This window comes from Syngnathus typhle, linkage group LG5 (genome assembly GCF_033458585.1).
Source record: "Syngnathus typhle isolate RoL2023-S1 ecotype Sweden linkage group LG5, RoL_Styp_1.0, whole genome shotgun sequence".
In the NCBI taxonomy this organism is placed as follows: Eukaryota; Metazoa; Chordata; class Actinopteri; order Syngnathiformes; family Syngnathidae; genus Syngnathus; species Syngnathus typhle.
The window spans coordinates 2364637-2380948 of NC_083742.1; the positions used below are offsets into that span (position 1 = coordinate 2364637).

Here is a 16312-nt window from a genome sequence, read left to right on the forward strand (position 1 = left end):
GTTAGGATACGGATTTTAGCTATTGATCTGACTCCAAATTGTGATCAACACTTAACACAAGAATTGCTATGTTCTAATCCACACACTAGCGCACCTAACAATTTTGAGAGTTCGTTCTGTCAAAGAGAAGACCAGTAGACCAATCAGACCGAATTTACCAATTGTTTAATCCTGACAAAGCAAGCTAATACAGGCGCCTGGGTCTTGGGTCCTTAACACAAAAAATCGTGTGCCTTCGTGACCAGAAAAGACGACACATTCTTCCGGGTTGCCCAGTTTTAAAGAAACACAATATGAATATTAAAGCATACAAAATATTGTGTGGTGATTGGTCGATGGTCATCTCCTCCTCGTTTGGGTTTCCCCCTGCTCAGCACAGGTGTCTGGACCACAAAGACGAGTTGTTTTCCACGCTCCCCATCGGCCTTGAGATATCCTCCCTTTCTGAACATCCTGTTCCACAATACTTTGAAGAAAACAAATTCATGTAGCCTGCACATTCTTTTCCACTTATTAAGCAACCACACTACTACTAGAAATTATATTGATATGATTATATGTGTCTAACGCAGCCTTAATCAAATGTGTTTGCAAACTGCCGAAAGTACATTTCCCTTTATTCCCTCTCATGACCTCACCCGTTACTCTAGCAAGCAGCGACCAGCACACTGTCGGTCCTTTCTTCCCCCCGCGGCTCATGCTGAGTCAGCAGGGTATATTGGCCATTCGGCGACAACGGGCCAGCGGTTTTCTCGATCAACCGAACAGTGAGTGATCTAATACATGGAATACAGCAACAACCGCATAAAATCATTATTGTAGTAAAAATAGCCACAGCAACAAGCACAGACATGATGAGGCCTTTCCGGTTTCCGAACGTTTTCATCCAATCGTACCAAATATCGGTGCGTACACCTGAATGATCTTTCATCTTTTTGTTCAGTGTCCTTAGTCCTTCCAACGGCTGGGTCAGTCGGCCCCCTGGTGCCGTGTTGTTGGGGATGAAAGTACAACATGCATCACCAAACATTCCGCACACACCATGTTCCTTAGCCAATAGCATGTCCAACGCAATTCTATTTTGGAACGACATCAATGACGTCGCGGCCAATTGTTCATGGACCGCTACAAATGATTCAGCTGTATAATTACCCAGTCGTTGGACATTGTAATGAACGTAATTAATACGGTCAACATTTTTATTGGGGGTGATTCATAAGAAAATACTTTCGAATCCCGAGGCCACTTGATTAACGAGTTTATACTCATCTGGCACACCCCGGGGCACTCCTATAGCGTCAATATATGTTGGATTGTTGTTGCTCAACCATGGGGGCAAAACGTCTCTTTTGGCTCGCCTCAGGAGCCCCACCAGTGGGAACTCCATGTTCCAATTGAGATTCTGTATTTCAATGGGGACAACCACCACAGGCATTATCAAAGACACAAGGGCACAGATACCTGATGCATTCTTCGGCAAGCGATCATATAATTTGTTGTCACCACACCACAACCAGAGGTCTGCACGAGAGAGAGGAGAGGGGACATTCAGAGACAAATTTATCCTGCACCATGTGTGATCTATTGTCCCAATACTTATGCCGTTTCCCTTTAACTTTAAACATGTCATATTTTGCTGAGTCACATGGCTATCAAAAATGGGCTTTCTTTTCTCCAAGCCCACGACTGGGAAAATATCATTATAAATCAAACAGTCGCCACTGGTCCTGGACCGGGTCAACACCTGTAAAACACATGCTGATTCTATTGCAGCTGGAACAACTTTTAACACTACTCTTGCTTCGAGACAGACCACACAATCTTCACCAGTTGCATTAGCAGCTTGTTCCGCCATCAAAAGCCAATTATTGTTTACAGCGGTGACTCCCGTAGTGACCCTAAACCAATCATCTACGCTCCTAACCGCTTTCGCTAAGATTCGGGGGTCTGTTGAGGGACTCAAAGATACTTCTTGTTTGGCATCCTCACCTTGACAGAGGAACATCTGCCAATACGGGTATTCATACACATATATGTTTAACTGGAAACCCTACTGCGCGTCCTCCTAAATGTAAATCGTGTGAAGTATTAACCCACAAGGTGATGCCTGTCTGCGTTTTTTTCCCTTTTATCATTTGCTGATGTTGTTTTGCTTGAACACTAGTCCCCCATGATTTATACCAATCTTTAGTGTCCCATACCAGATCTTTCCAACCCCTATTTACCAAGTCGTTGGTCAAATACCAATCATAATCACGATAATCCTGTCCTCTAATCTGCCCGTTCACCAAACTTTCAAACGGTATGACAATTTGTACTGTCACGTTTTTAGGGATGCAAACCTGGATCCCCCATTTAAATGATTGGACCGGTTCGCGGTGTCCCCGGTGTGTCTGAGTCACTTGTCTTTTGGACCGGATGTTTAAATGATGCTCAGACATGATGTTGTTTGTGGTGTGTGAAATTTGAATCTGGGACGTTTTCTGCTGGAAGGTCTCATCAATCATCATCACTGTCCACACAAAAATACAACTTACAAATAGCAGTCCTAAAATGAATCTCGCAAATTTTGAAAAAACATTCGGCCCCTCCCCTTTCCTTCTCCGTATTGCTTCCCCTACTCCTTCTGTTCCCCCCCTCTTGGCCGGGTCCGGTACACGGCCAACCAGGAATACCTTCATCCTGACGGAACAAACTCTGGGGCCGGACGGAGTTGTGAGTAGTGATACCACCGGCGTCCTTTGAAGTCGAGTTGGGCCGCGTGAGACGTCCTGGCCAAGACACGAAAGGGGCCTTTCCACCGGGGGTCCGCTGTTTCTCCACCGACACACCTTCTTCCGCCGCGGCGGATTTCTCTCCAAGCTGTGCAGAAACACTGGACACCAAAGCAGACAAATAGGACCAGTATGCTGTGTGAGACAAATTAGGTACCGGAACATCCTCTGGTGGGACGAGCGTCGTCGCTGGTCCCGGCATTAGACGGCCCGTCATCAACTCAAACGGTGCGAATCCAGTGCTCCTGTTAACGGATTGTCTCACAGACAGCAAAGCAAGCGGAAGTGCTTGTAGCCAATTCATTGTTGTCTGAGCCATACGTTTGGCCAATTTCTCTTTTAGCGTTCGGTTAAGTCGTTCAACGCGGCCTTGTGACTGAGGATGGTAAACACACCCGAAGCGATGCTTCAATCCCAAAATTGATTCCACCTTGGCCGAGGCTTTGTTGTTAAAGTGTGTACCATTGTCAGAACGGATCAAGGCCGGAAAACCGTGGGTAGGAATGTAATGTGTGATCACAGCAGCCGAATTTTCCTTCGAGCACGGATATGCCTCAGGCCAGCCTGAGTAAGCGTCAACCAACACAAGCAAAAAGCGTTTTCCATTCACCCTTGTATTCATGTCGGTGAGATCAATGATCACCTCTGCCCCCGGCCACGGGGCCAGTTGAAACAGGCCGGGTTTAGGCTTCAACGTAGGGCGTGCATTGAACGTCTGGCAAGACTCACAATCTGCAACGAATTTCCAGACCACATCTGAGAGTTTGGGATGCCACCAACTTCGAAGATGGACCATCATGGCATGGGGACCCACATGGGAAGGTGTGTGAGCCTGTGTCAGGATCTCCAACATCAGCCTTCCCTCCGGAAGAGCTGGCTGTCCTTTGGGTCCTACCCACAAGCCATCTGATCGTTTGACAGCCTTTGCTGCCAGCCAGACCGATTTTTGTTCCGGGGACGTGGCACCCTGGGCGGCACACAGATCGGCATGCGAGAGTGACAGAGGCAAACAGGAGTCGGGGTGTTCCCCGTCCACTATTAGTGGACTGCGGGACACCATCATGTCCTCTGCCCCGCCGTACCCGGCCGTCTGCTTGGCCAATTCTTCAGCCGCTCGATTCCCCCTAGCCACTAAGGTGTCAGCTTTGGAGTGACCAGGCACTTTGACAATGGCCACCTCGCTCGGGTACTTCAACGCCTCAAACAACTGCAACATCAAATCCTTGTGCGCAATCTCCGAGCCTCTGGCCGTCGTGAACCCATTCTGTAGCCACCCTACCAGATCGATTAAAGCCGCCGACACCGCATAAGCGGAGTCAGAATAGATGGTCACGGCTTCCCCCTTGCATTGTCGTAAAGCTAACACCAGAGCAAAGACTTCTGCCGCCTGGGCCGATGGGTGGGTGTTGAGCTTCATCACTTTAAGAGGCTGGAAGGAGCCATCCCTCCACTCGACCGCGGCCGCATGGAGGGAGCCCATCCTGTCTCTCCAACAGCAGCCATCTGTAAACACCACCCGACCGTGCCCGAGCGGAGTGGAATAGAGGTCAGGTCGGACTTTCGTCACCGTCTGGACCTTTGATGCACACTCATGGGGTCCCACCAACAATTGATCGGCCATGTTCACTCCGGAATAGACATAGTTGACATTTGGGGCAGTCAATATTTTCAACAACCGTGTTTGTCGCAGCGGAGTCAATTTGAACGCTGCCGATGCGACAAATGAGGAGACTGCATGATCAGTTAACACATAGACTGGATGCCCCATGACCGTGTGGGCTGTTTTGAGTAAGACCTTCGCCAGGCCAGCCGCATATCTGGAACAATCGGGTTGTCGTTGCTCAATGTTGTCCAAGGGGACGCTGCAATACATCAACACTGCACGTCCATGCTGCATTTTCTGGTACAGAGCTCCATTCACAACTTTCCCTGAAATAGAGACATCTAGATGGAAGGGCAGAGTGTAGTCAGGAGTGGCCAAGGCCGCAGCAGAGGCCAGCTCCTGTACCATGACACAAAGACCTCGGCAGCCTTCGGTGTCCAGACCAGGCAAGCCTTGAGATTCCTGGCTCCCTGTTCGCGGATCAGGGCTCGGAGGACACCTGTTTTGTCGGCAAAACAGGGTATGTAATGTCTGCTGTAGCCGCACAACCCCAGGAATAATAGCATCTCCTGGACGGTGGCGGGCCGTGGGTGCCGGAGGATGGAGTTTCTATGTTCAGGCGACATGGCGAGGCCACTAGGGGTCAGCACACGTCCCAGAAAAGTGACCTGTTGGCGACAGCATTGCAGTTTCTTTCTTGACAACTTGAACCCTTTCTCCCCTAACCACAACAACACTTTCTTTGTTCCTGCAAGACACGCCTGCTCGTCTTTTGCTGCAATCAACAAATCATCGACATATTGCAACAACAATGTGTCATCCGGCATTTGGCATGGTTCGAGGAGTTCTTTGAGGACCTGATTGAACAATCCTGGCGAATTTTTGAATCCCTGCGGCATGCGAGTGTATTGTAATTTCATCCCTTTGTAAGTGAATGCGAACACATGCCGCACTGAGCGGGAAAGTGGGAGGCAGAAGAAGGCATTAGCCAAATCAATCACGGTGAACCACTGATAGGCAGGGTTCAATGATGCAAGGATTCGGTGCGGGTCTGGCACGGGAAGAACAGGAGTTATAGTGACATAATTTACTGCTCTCAAATCATGTGCCATGCGCCATGTTTTCCCATCTGCTTTTTGGACTGGCCTTAACGGGATGTTCCATTTGGAGCATGACACTTCCAACACCCCTGCGTCCCAGAGGCCGCACAGAGTGTCTTCCATGCCTTGGTTCGCCTCACTCGGCCAACGATATTGGGGTCGTTTGATAGGCTGCGTCTCATCCATTTGGAGATCAATAGGGGCCATCGAGTGACAAAACCCGACATCAAATGGACCTTGGGACCACAAGGTGTCGGGCAAGGCCGCGAGCATTACTTCAGCGTCCTCATGATCAGTTAATTCCCTGCCATGTGTGCGAGCTACCAACATCATCTCCAGCAGCCCTGAGTCTACCATGGGTTGTTTAATTTGGTAAGCTTTCTGAGACTCTGACCAGTAGAAATTAGGGATGTGTGTTTTCCGCCAGTCGGTTTGCAGCAACAAATGTTTGACCATTGAGCCCAATTGTCTGGCTTCATGACCTGGGGCAAGAGCTAGCGAAATGTGCAGTACCCCTTTTTCTGTCCTTTTGAACCACTGCATTTGTTCAGGTGTTAATTCAGTAGCTGCTGCAACTCCCTCTTTACCAATCAAAATGCATGATGAAGTTAAATCCCACATCTGCCCTTCAATTTCTTCAAACAAATCCCGATAAACATCATCACTTTTTCGGTCATAATATAGAGTGCAATGCAAAGGATCAACAGGTGGGTGGTATGGCGCCAGTGAGCACATCCAGGGCTTCCACAGTAGGTAGGTCGAGAACACGCCGCCACCAGCAGGCGTCTCAGGCTCCAGCCTGGCCCAGTACATGGTCGCAGTTTCTGCTTCTGCCTGTAGGGGCGCCATCAGCCACTGGCCATCTTGTTGTAGCTGCTGTGAGCACGGAATGCTGACACCATTTGGAAATGGAATAATCACTCCCTCTGGCCCACACAGGATTTTAGCTTCAACGGCTGACAGCAAATCCCTCCCCATCAAGTTGATCGGAGTGTCTGTAGAATGGATATATTTGTGCCACAGTCTACACCCCGTCTGGGTGATCACCGTTGTTGTTTTCTTTGACAGTGAGGATACAGGTAGGGCAGTGTTTATTGATGAATAAGTTGCTCCAGTGTCCACCAGCATCTGCACAGGTTTTCCCTCCACTGTCACATGAAGCATTGGCTCCGCCGGGCCACTGCTTCTCTGGCTTCCCGGGCAGCCCTATTCAAATTGTCCACACCAGAGATCATCATGTTGGTAGTACTGACCTCCGTGTGTTTGTGGCTGTTGCCAGGGCCGTCCACCAGATGGAGCTGTTGCTGCCTGTTGCATCTGCGCCTCGGGTTGGGGTGGTGGGCCTCCGGCTGGGCTGGCGGCTCCGCGCGGTCGATATTGTGGGCATCCTTTTACCCAATGATCGGTTTTGCCGCATATGAAACATGCATTGTACGGAGAGGGTTGGTATGTCGCCCTCCCCTGGTAAGCAGGCGCACTCACTCCCCGGCCCCTGTATCCACCCCGGAACTGGCCCCTCCCGCGCCCAACCACCTGAGGAGCCTGTGACATTTGCATTTCCTTTTTCTGTGATTTTGACTGTTTAGCTTCACCATGCATCTTTGCCAATTGTAATTTCAGCAACTGTTTTGATAATGCGTCTGTCTCGTTCTCAACTTTAGCTTGTGACTCAGTGAACGTTCTGCAGTGATACAAAAGATGACGTTTAAATCGTGCTTCGGCACAAACCAGAATGTCAGGGTCTGACATCAGCTGCTTCTTCACGTCTGGCGGAAGTCCATCCACTAGCGCCGTCCGGAAGAGCACCTCTGCCTCGGGCGAGAGAGCCGGATGGCGACTTGTGGTTTCAATCCAACTTTCAACACGTTACATAATGTTGTGCTGGTGACATTTTCACATCATAAGGAAACATAGTGGGGGCCAAATCGGTGGGTTGTGGGAAAGTCAATTTAATGTTTTCAAACAGGGGCGCTGCTACTTGTGGCGAGGGTACCTCCCTCCCCAGTCTCGCTGTGCCTGCTGCTTCCTCAATCGCCTGCAATTGTACTAGAGAGCATGCTCCTGCCAATATCTGACGCATGTCACCGAGTGTACAGCTCTGCCCACTCATCAGAGCCAAAGATTTGTTCAGCCACACTTTACCTCCTCTGTGAAGTGGGGGCATTTTTTCCATCATCGCAGTCACATCGCGGAGCATCATAGGCTCGTAGTGCTGGCCACCTGGTGTGGTCACCAGCGGACACATTAATTCATTTTTCTGCCCCTCGGTCTGCGTCATCTGTCCCTGACCACTCCGCAAATTGTATCCTTTCCGCGTCTCTTTCTCTCCCTGCCTGTACCTCTTTCTACTATCCTGATTTGCGTACTGTAACATTTTCCTCTGTTGCATTACAACGTCATCTTCTCCCTCCCCCTCGCTGCTATCACACTGTGGAAGCTCTTTCTGTCTCCGCTCGCCCTTTGCGTCTTCTCGTCTCACTTTCTCTGTTGCCCATTTCAACATCTGCGTTTCCAGTCTACGCTGCTCATCAGCTTGATCAACTTTTTTCTTTAGCTCCTCATTTTCAGCACTAAGTCTCTGCCAACTTTCTCCTTTCGTCACGTTGGAGGAGTGGGGGCTCGCCTCTCTTTATTTACTGCTTGTTCAATCAGCTGCACAATGCTCTGATCTGCCCTTTCGCTTTCGCCCTCAACATCCAATACCATCCGGCCACCCAACGTCACCACCGGAGCCATCACTCCGGGGGTGACGTTGGGTGGCCAACATTGGTCACTCCGAGTGTGGGGGCACTCGGGTGTGTCACATCATGCAAAGATGGATAAATGCCCTTGTATTCCTTCCTTTCCTCGTCTATTTTCACCACTTTCTCTACCTCCTCTGCTCCTCTCTCACTCTCACTCTCACTGTGTTCTACGGGAGTTTTCTTTTGAGTCGCGAACAAAGCTGTTGCAGCTGTCGCCAAATTGTGCAGAGAGCGTCGCTCTTCCTCTTTCTCCCTAATGTGCTTCTCTAGCAACCTGCGCTTGCCCCAGCTGGCGCTTTTTTTCTCAACCTCTAGGTCTAGCTTCCCTCTCAACACCACACTCTCTTTTTTCTGCAATTGCCTTGCCAGGCGTTCCATGACCCAAGCTGTTGGGAAGCCCTGAAACAATTTGTCAGCTTCCAATTTCGCAAAGACCTTTCTGTGTTTCATGCGCTCCTTTGCAACTTCCTTTCGGTCAAATCCACTCACAATTTGCGCTTCCACATCAGCATACAATCCTTCAACCTCATTCCATTCATTCCTCTCCCCACACACACTCCCCCCAATTTGGTTGCTCTTTTTGGACATTTTAGCGGTCTTATCTCTCACAGGAGGAACTGTTATCACCGGATACTTTTTGAGGAGGCCTCACTTCTCCTCGGGGATCTCACAAGCACCCCAGCTATTTGAATACGATCGTCACCGCACCCTTGTCCGCCACGACGAAGTAAAACAGAGGAGTCCGCATTCCCGCCACGGAATTTAACTGTTTCTAAAAGAACAGAGGAGCCCGCACTCCCACCACGGAATTTAACTGTTTCTAAAAGAACAGAGGAGCCCGCACTCCCACCATGGAATTTAACTGTTTCTAAAAGAACAGAGGAGCCCGCACTCCCACCACGGAATTTAACTGTTTCTAATTGCTTCCACACCTTATTTGATCTGAACGACAGTCTCCTCTTAAATTTCCTCTTTCAATTTGCAGAATTTCGACATATGGTTTAGTTAGTTAGTTTATTGTTTAGCACATATTATTACATCAATAACTGTGCAAGGAGGGAGACGAAGCCTAGGGCTTGTAAAGAGCTCCACTCCTTCTAACCCCCAATTCCAACCCTTAATGCTGAGTGCCAAGCAGGGAGGCAATGGGTCCCATTTTTACAGTCTTTGGTATGACACGGCAGGGGTGTGAACCCACAACCTTCCAGTCTCAGGGCGGACACTCTAACCACTGTTAGACACATATAGTGACAGGTATTCTGCTTACCTCATCGGTGATGAGCTCAGGGTTGAGGAGACGTCGTACCAGCTCAACGTTGTGCGCTTATTAACGGTTCGCCGACCGGGAGACAGCTGTCCCAGACTAACTGTCCGATGACCTGGATACAGACCACGAGTTTGTCAATTACCCTTCTCTTGACATCACGTCGGGGGTCACCAAGAAATTGTTAGGATACGGATTTTAGCTATTGATCTGACTCAAAATTGTGATCAACACTTAACACAAGAATTGCTATGTTCTAATCCACACACTGGCGCACCTAACAATTTTGCGAGTTCGTTCTGTCAAAGAGAAGACCAGTAGATCAATCAGACCGAATTTACCAATTGTTTAATCCTGATAAAGCAAGCTAATACAGGCGCCTGGGTCTTGGGTCCTTAACACAAAACAAACGTGTGCCTTCGTGACCAGAAAAGACGACACATTCTTCCGGGTTGCCCAGTTTTAAAGAAACACAATATGAATATTAAAGCATGCAAAATATTGTGTGGTGATTGGTCGATGGTCATCTCCTCCTCGTTTGGGTTTTCCCCTGCTCAGCACAGGTGTCTGGACCACAAAGACGAGTTGTTTTTCACGTTCCCCATCGGCCTTGAGATATCCTCCCTTTCTGGACATCCTGTTCCACAATAGTTTGAAGAAAACAAATTCATGTAGCCTGCACATTCCTTTCCACTTATTAAGCAACCACACTACTACTAGAAATTATATTGATATGATTGTTGTGTCTAACGCAGCCTTAATCAAATGTGTTTGCAAACTGCCGAAAGTACATTTCCCTTTAGAATGTATGATTCCAGCCATGTCTTCTGCCCATTTATCTGGGTCTTCAGCAACAGGGGTAACCCCTTCAACTGCTTTTCTTGCCTCTTCCAAAGTCCATGGCCGAAAAACATACGTATGTGGAGGTTGGCCTTCCCCTACAATAGGGTTTGGCACCTGTATCATTGGGCACACATCAACATTGTCCAAATTTTGGGAAAATCTAGCAGCAGTGGTCAAACCTCTTGTTTGTAAAGGACTTCTAGTAATGTGACCCTGATTTTTTTTTTGTTATATGGGGGAGGGTGCAGGTCTGTTAAACGTGGATACAAGTTTTGCACACGAGCGGAAGGTCTCTCTTGCTCCTCTGCTTGAGCTGCACTTCCAGCAGCAGCTGGAGCCGTGGCCGGGACAGTGCGCCTGCGTACTGTGGCATCATTGTCTTCCGGCCTGACAAACATAGTCGCAGCTTCATCACTTTTCAACTTTCTATCTTTTGTCTTTTGGATTTGTTCTCTCTTGTGACGCTTTCAACCACAGTCTAGCACAATTCAACTCTCTCTCTTTTCTTTTCTTTTTCAGTCCCTTTGTTTTCCTATCTACACTCTCCTCCAAAACATCAATCACTATCTTCCACACTTCAAATTTCAACTTCCCTTCTACTCCATACTTTTTCTTCCACTTCGGCATGTATTGCATACAATTAAGAAATTTACTCGCCATGTACTTCTCATCTCCATCAAGAGCTAGGGATTTACCGTTTTTATTTCCCATCTTAACTTGGTATTTTAGGTATATACAAATTTTTTTTCGATTTTTTTTCTTTTCTTTCTTTGAGGATCCTCAATGCAGGTTTAAATTGACCTTCCAACAAATTACTAGCCTGTGTTATTGCCGTGGATCAATGCTAGAACTGCTATCGAGTTGTCAAACGTGCACTTATCAATAAAGTGCCTCCGGCTCCCCAGTAACGGGTTCGATAAGCCGGGGCGAAGGGACTCGTCCGCCGCTGACCACCTGAGTTAAATTAATTCTCTTGGAATCAACCCAACTTCTATACGACGTCAATCCCGCTTAAGTCATCCGACGCGCAAGCCGAGTAACTCAATTCGAGGCAAGTCGCCGATATGACCGCGCCGTATTGATGGCTCCCTTCAATGGTTTGATGCTGGTATTTCGTTACGGATGTTTTTAGATGCCTTTTTTAAGGCCTCAGGGATTTGTTAGTCTACTGCGCCCCGTAGCGCTGCTCTCGCCTAAGTAACTTTTAATATGGCCCCGCTCTGGCCGCGGTTTGGGGAAGTAAAGAGATTACTTCCCTTTTTTTCGGTGGAAAGTCAGCTTGACTAAAGTATGACAATGATAAGATTGAAAAGAGAACTTTAATAGTTTAATCACTAATTCCAGCGATATATATATAAACACTTAACCGTAAAAGCGCTCCCTCGCACTCAATTGTTTCCTGTAATAAATTCTGAGGGCAAATTAATCCCTCAAAATCATCCAAAGTGGCTTTGACGCGGCCCGAGTATATTAAGTACTTTGGCTCAGGCCCCGTTCCGCTTTCGATAAAGCCGCAAGCCTACTTCCCTTTTTCCGGGAGTAAGTCAGAATAGCAGAAGTAGGACAATGACAGTGTTTAAGAATAAGTTTAATACATTATTTACTAATTATAACGTTATTTATATAAACACTTACTCTAAAAGTGCTTTCTCAACTTCGATTGTTTCCAACAGAATAATATTTTATTTAATACGGGTTAAGATGAATTAATCGAATTACTATTATCCTGTAATTAGTTCTGAAGGCAAATTAATCCCTCAAAATCATTCAAAGTAGCTTTGACGTGGTCCGAATAAATTAAATGCTTTGGCTCAGGCCCTGTTCCGCTTTTGATAAAGCCGCAAGCCTACTTCTCTTTTTTCAGAAGTAAATCAAATTAGCAGAAGTATGGCAAAGACAGAGTTTGGAAATAAATCTAATGCCTTAATCTCCGATTCTAAAATCTCTCGTTAATAAATCGTCTTATCTTCCCATCGACCAGCAATCGACTGCATAAATTATACAAATTAGCGCACAACGAATTAAATGAGTATATACAACTCCTTTATTGAAGAAACATGAAATAAAATTACAAATCACAATCCTCCAAAAACTGAACAATTCCACTCACCGATGCCCTTGCAAATACAATCATTCAATCCTGGAGTAATTTTGATTGCAAAAATTAAATCAGAAAACAGGAAAAGGTGGGTGCCAATTGGGGGTTATTTTTTGGTGGAAATAAAGTCGAGTGATCAATTCGATTCTATCTCTAAAAATCCAATCTAGAAACTAGTTTTGGTCACGGGAGGACCCACTACCCGATACGGTCTCCCTCCCCGCACGGGAATACAGAAAGAGTCGGTCCTCTCACCTAGTTTCTCAAGCAAAGTTGTCCAGTCCAATTCTTTTGAGTAAATCCAAGTTAATCCGTGCCAGCAATCTTGCGTCTAACACAAAAATCTCGAAGGCTTTGGAAAAAGGTCTTGAAACTCCTACCGGCTTCTGTTCGTTCTGACCGCGGTCCAGGAGAGAGCCCCGTAGATGTCCAAGGTGACCTTTTTATAGACTTCTCTGGCCCTTCCCTTTTCCGCTGGCCTCTATACTGTCCAGTTTCCCACGCCCACGGCTTCTATACTGTCCAGTTTCCCACGCCTACGGCTTCTATACTGTCCAGCTTCCCACGCTCATCCCCTGCGGTTTTTCCGGGCAGCTCATTTCCGTTTCACTCTTTCCACCGAAATTCTGTGGAAACCCCCCTGGCAAGCACCCTACTTCCTCTTTTCTTTACTTCCCCTTTTATAAAACCAATACTTCAAAGTCAGACTTTGGTCAACCATTAAATCAAAATAAATCAAAGCCTTTGAATTGATTTCTTTTCTTTTCTTTCAACACACCCGTATTCTCATAAGGGTGGGCAGCTTAGTCTAATTCTGTGATAATATTGCTTTAAGCGGTTACAGAATACATTCCAGCCAAGCAATTAAAATAAAATACAATTTAAAGAAAATAAAATAAAATTAAAAGAAAACAAGAACTCATCTCTTCCTACCCTTTTTAACACATCCCTATTCTCATAAGGGTGGGCAGCTTAGTCTAATTCTGTGATAATATTGCTTTAAGCGGTTACAGAATATATTTCAGCCAAGCAAGTAAAATAAAATACAATTAAAAGAAAATAAAAACCACCTTTGTGCCCTCGTGTGTGTTCCATTGATCAGACCACGTTCAATTTTGGCTTCTGGCAACGATTTGGCCCCATCTTTTGGAATTTCAGCTTTGCCAATTTACTCACTAATACCTAACTCAGATTTTACACCATCTGCTGTTAAAATTTGGAATGTCGGCCCCGCTAATTTATTCCTGGGAGCAATCCATACTCACTTTTTTGCACCATTTGTTCCTTCCCCACACTCCATGTTACATGACAGAGTCAATTTATCCTACCAGTCACACAAACTCCAGCGCTTTATATTTTTTATGCCTATCCAGGATGGAAAAATGGACAAAAAAAGAATATACGCCCTTTTTCAATTAGGAAAAAGAAACTCTGTCTTTTCTTAGCCCGTTCCTTCCACTGGGACTTAAACCCAAGCTGTTCTTTGGCCGGAAAAACGGACAAAGAAAAATCTACGCTCTTCTTTGATTACCAAAAAAGAAGCTCCGTGTTTCATAGCACGTTCCTTCCACTGGGACTCTAACCCAAGCCAGATCCCTCAGCTTGGAAAAACAGACAAAGAAGAATCTACGCACTTCTTCGATGAACGAAAAAGAAGCTCTGCTTTTCTTAGCCTGTTTCTTCCCCTGGGACTTAAACCTAAGCTATATCCCGTGCACCTCTACCTTTTACGCGTTTCACACAGCACAATCACGCAACTTTAGGGCTTTAACTTACTTGTCCCCTGGTTCGTTGCACTGCCGGATCCCGTCTGTCAGACGAAGGCCAACCTAAGATGGTGGCCCAGCGAAGAATTTCCTTCCCAGGTCTTTCTTTACCAGGTCCTCCTAATGGACGCTGGCCCGTCGACGGTGTACAGCGTGTCGTCCTCCGTCAGCCAGATGGCGGGTATGAGGATCCCGGGTTTCGGCACCAAAATGTTAGGGTGGTGATCACTCTAACTTGTTTTGCAAGAACCAAACGGGAGACAAGTAAGTCCTTTTAGACACCTGCAGGTGGAGAGTCCATTTGTCGCTGTGCGTTCAGCGATGATCGAATGAGATCTCTCAGGCCTCATGCAGGAGCATTTTTATTCAGAGAAACAGAGTGGGGGTGAGAGTGGGGGTGAAAGATACAACAGGATGGGGTTGAAGCCCCTGGCCTGCTGATCAAAGCATAGCAGGGGGTCTTTTACGACGTTGGCAACTTTGATTGGTTCCTCTGCAGCTAGTCAATCAGTTCAAAAGATCTTAGCACTTTGGTCTACTACTTTTGTTAAGACAGGACAAGCTAGGTAAATTATTACAGGTTACATTTCAACATAATCAAACGATGAAGATAATCTGTAAACCCTAACAATCATATTCTTAGTTTAATCATGCTTCCAACCATATATTTTCTTTGTTAGGCAAAATATTTCCCTCTGTCCAGAACGTTCAGTAGTAATCGAAAACTGGCACTTAGCATTAGTCAAGTACTGAACATTTTTAGACGACTTCGGCAGTGTCCGTGATTTAGAATATCATCAGGCATACAATAAATAGTTCCTTAAGGGTCATTAAGCTATTCAGGCAATATATCAAAAAACATTTGTTATTTTAAAGTGCTCAGAAATACATATCAGGTCATAAAGTTATAAAAACCTTTGTAATTACCACCTATCAAAAATGTCTAGTTATGTCTTCTTTATTGATTTGATGTGTAGGTATAATTATATGCTTAAAATGTTTATTTTATTGATTTAATATGTGAATATACTTGTCTGCTTATGTACTTTATTCATTTAGTGAGTGGACCATGTTCCACGCCTCCATTGTTGAGCCAGCCGACCGGAGCTGTGGCCGTAAGGTCGTTGGTGTCTGTCGTGGCGGCAATCCCCGAACCCGCAGGTGGACACCGGCGGTAAGGGATGCCGTCAAACTAAAGAAGGAGTCCTATCGGGCCGTTTTGGCCTGCGGAACTGCGGAGGCAGCTGACAGGTACCGGATGGCCAAGCCGAACGCGGCTTCGGCGGTTGCTGAGGCAAGAACCCGGGCGTGGGGGTAGTTTGGCGAGGCCATGGAAAATGACTTCCGGACGGCTTCGAGGAAATTCTGGTCCACCATCCGGCGTCTCAGGAGGGGGAAGCAGTGCACACTCAACACTGTTTACAGTGGAGATGGCATGCTGCTGACCTCGACTCGGGACGTTGTGAGTCACGAGGAGAATACTTCGAAGACCTCCTCAATTCCAACGACACACCTTCCATTGTGGAAGCAGGGCCTGGAGACTCTGAGGCGGACTCTCCAATCTCTGGGGTTGAAGTCACTGAGGTAGTTAAAAAACTCCTCGGTGGCAAGGCCCCGGGGGTGGATGAGATCCGCCCGGAGTTCTTAAAGGCTCTGGTTGTGGGGCTGTCATGGCTGACACGCCTCTACAGCATTGCGTGGACATCGGGGACGGTGCCTCTGGATTGGCAGACTGGGGTGGTGGTTCCCCTCTTTAAGAAGGGGGACCGGAGGGTGTGTTCCAATTACAGGGGAATCACACTCCTCAGCCTCCCTGGTAAGGTCTATTCAGGGGGGCTGGAGAGGAGGGTCCGTCGAGAGGTCGAACCTCGGATTCAGGAGGAGCAGTGTGGCTTTCGTCCTGGCCGTGGAACAGTGGACCAGCTCTACACCCTCGGCAGGATCCTCATGGGTGCATGGGAGTTCGCCCAACCAGTTCACATGTGCTTTGTGGACTTGGAGAAGGCGTTCGACCGTGTCCCTCGGGAGGTTCTGTGGAGGGTGCTTCGGGAGTACGGGGTGCCGAGCCAACTGATAAGGGCGGTTCGGTCCCTGTATCACAGATGCCAGAGTTTGGTCCG

The 16312-nt window shown here is 47.2% G+C and overlaps 1 protein-coding gene and 1 long non-coding RNA gene across 2 annotated transcripts; both read right to left on the minus strand.

The window, feature by feature from the left end:
* Nucleotides 1-641: 641 nt before the first annotated feature.
* On the minus strand, nucleotides 642-4946 carry LOC133153993 (uncharacterized). Its single transcript, XM_061278356.1, has 2 exons — nucleotides 2676-4946; nucleotides 642-1521 (listed from the first exon to the last, which is right to left on the minus strand). Exons 1-2 carry the CDS (start codon nucleotides 4783-4785, stop codon nucleotides 1214-1216), a joined length of 2418 nt encoding a protein of 805 aa, XP_061134340.1. The 5' UTR covers nucleotides 4786-4946; the 3' UTR covers nucleotides 642-1213.
* A 1977-nt stretch (nucleotides 4947-6923) lies between these two features.
* On the minus strand, nucleotides 6924-14189 carry LOC133153995 (uncharacterized). The gene is made up of 3 exons (XR_009714421.1): nucleotides 12682-14189; nucleotides 9489-9600; nucleotides 6924-7285 (listed from the first exon to the last, which is right to left on the minus strand). It is a non-coding gene; the product is annotated as an uncharacterized LOC133153995 (long non-coding RNA).
* Between the last annotated feature and the right edge of the window lie 2123 nt (nucleotides 14190-16312).

Coding starts and splice junctions, on each gene's coding strand:
- LOC133153993 (XM_061278356.1), bottom strand. CDS start 4,785: ATGGTACAGGAGCTGGCCTCTGCTGCGGCCTTGGCCACTCCTGACTAC. Junction 1,522..2,675: donor TTTGTTCCGTCAGGATGAAG/GTATTCCTGGTT, acceptor TCTCTCGTGCAG/ACCTCTGGTTGTGGTGTGGT.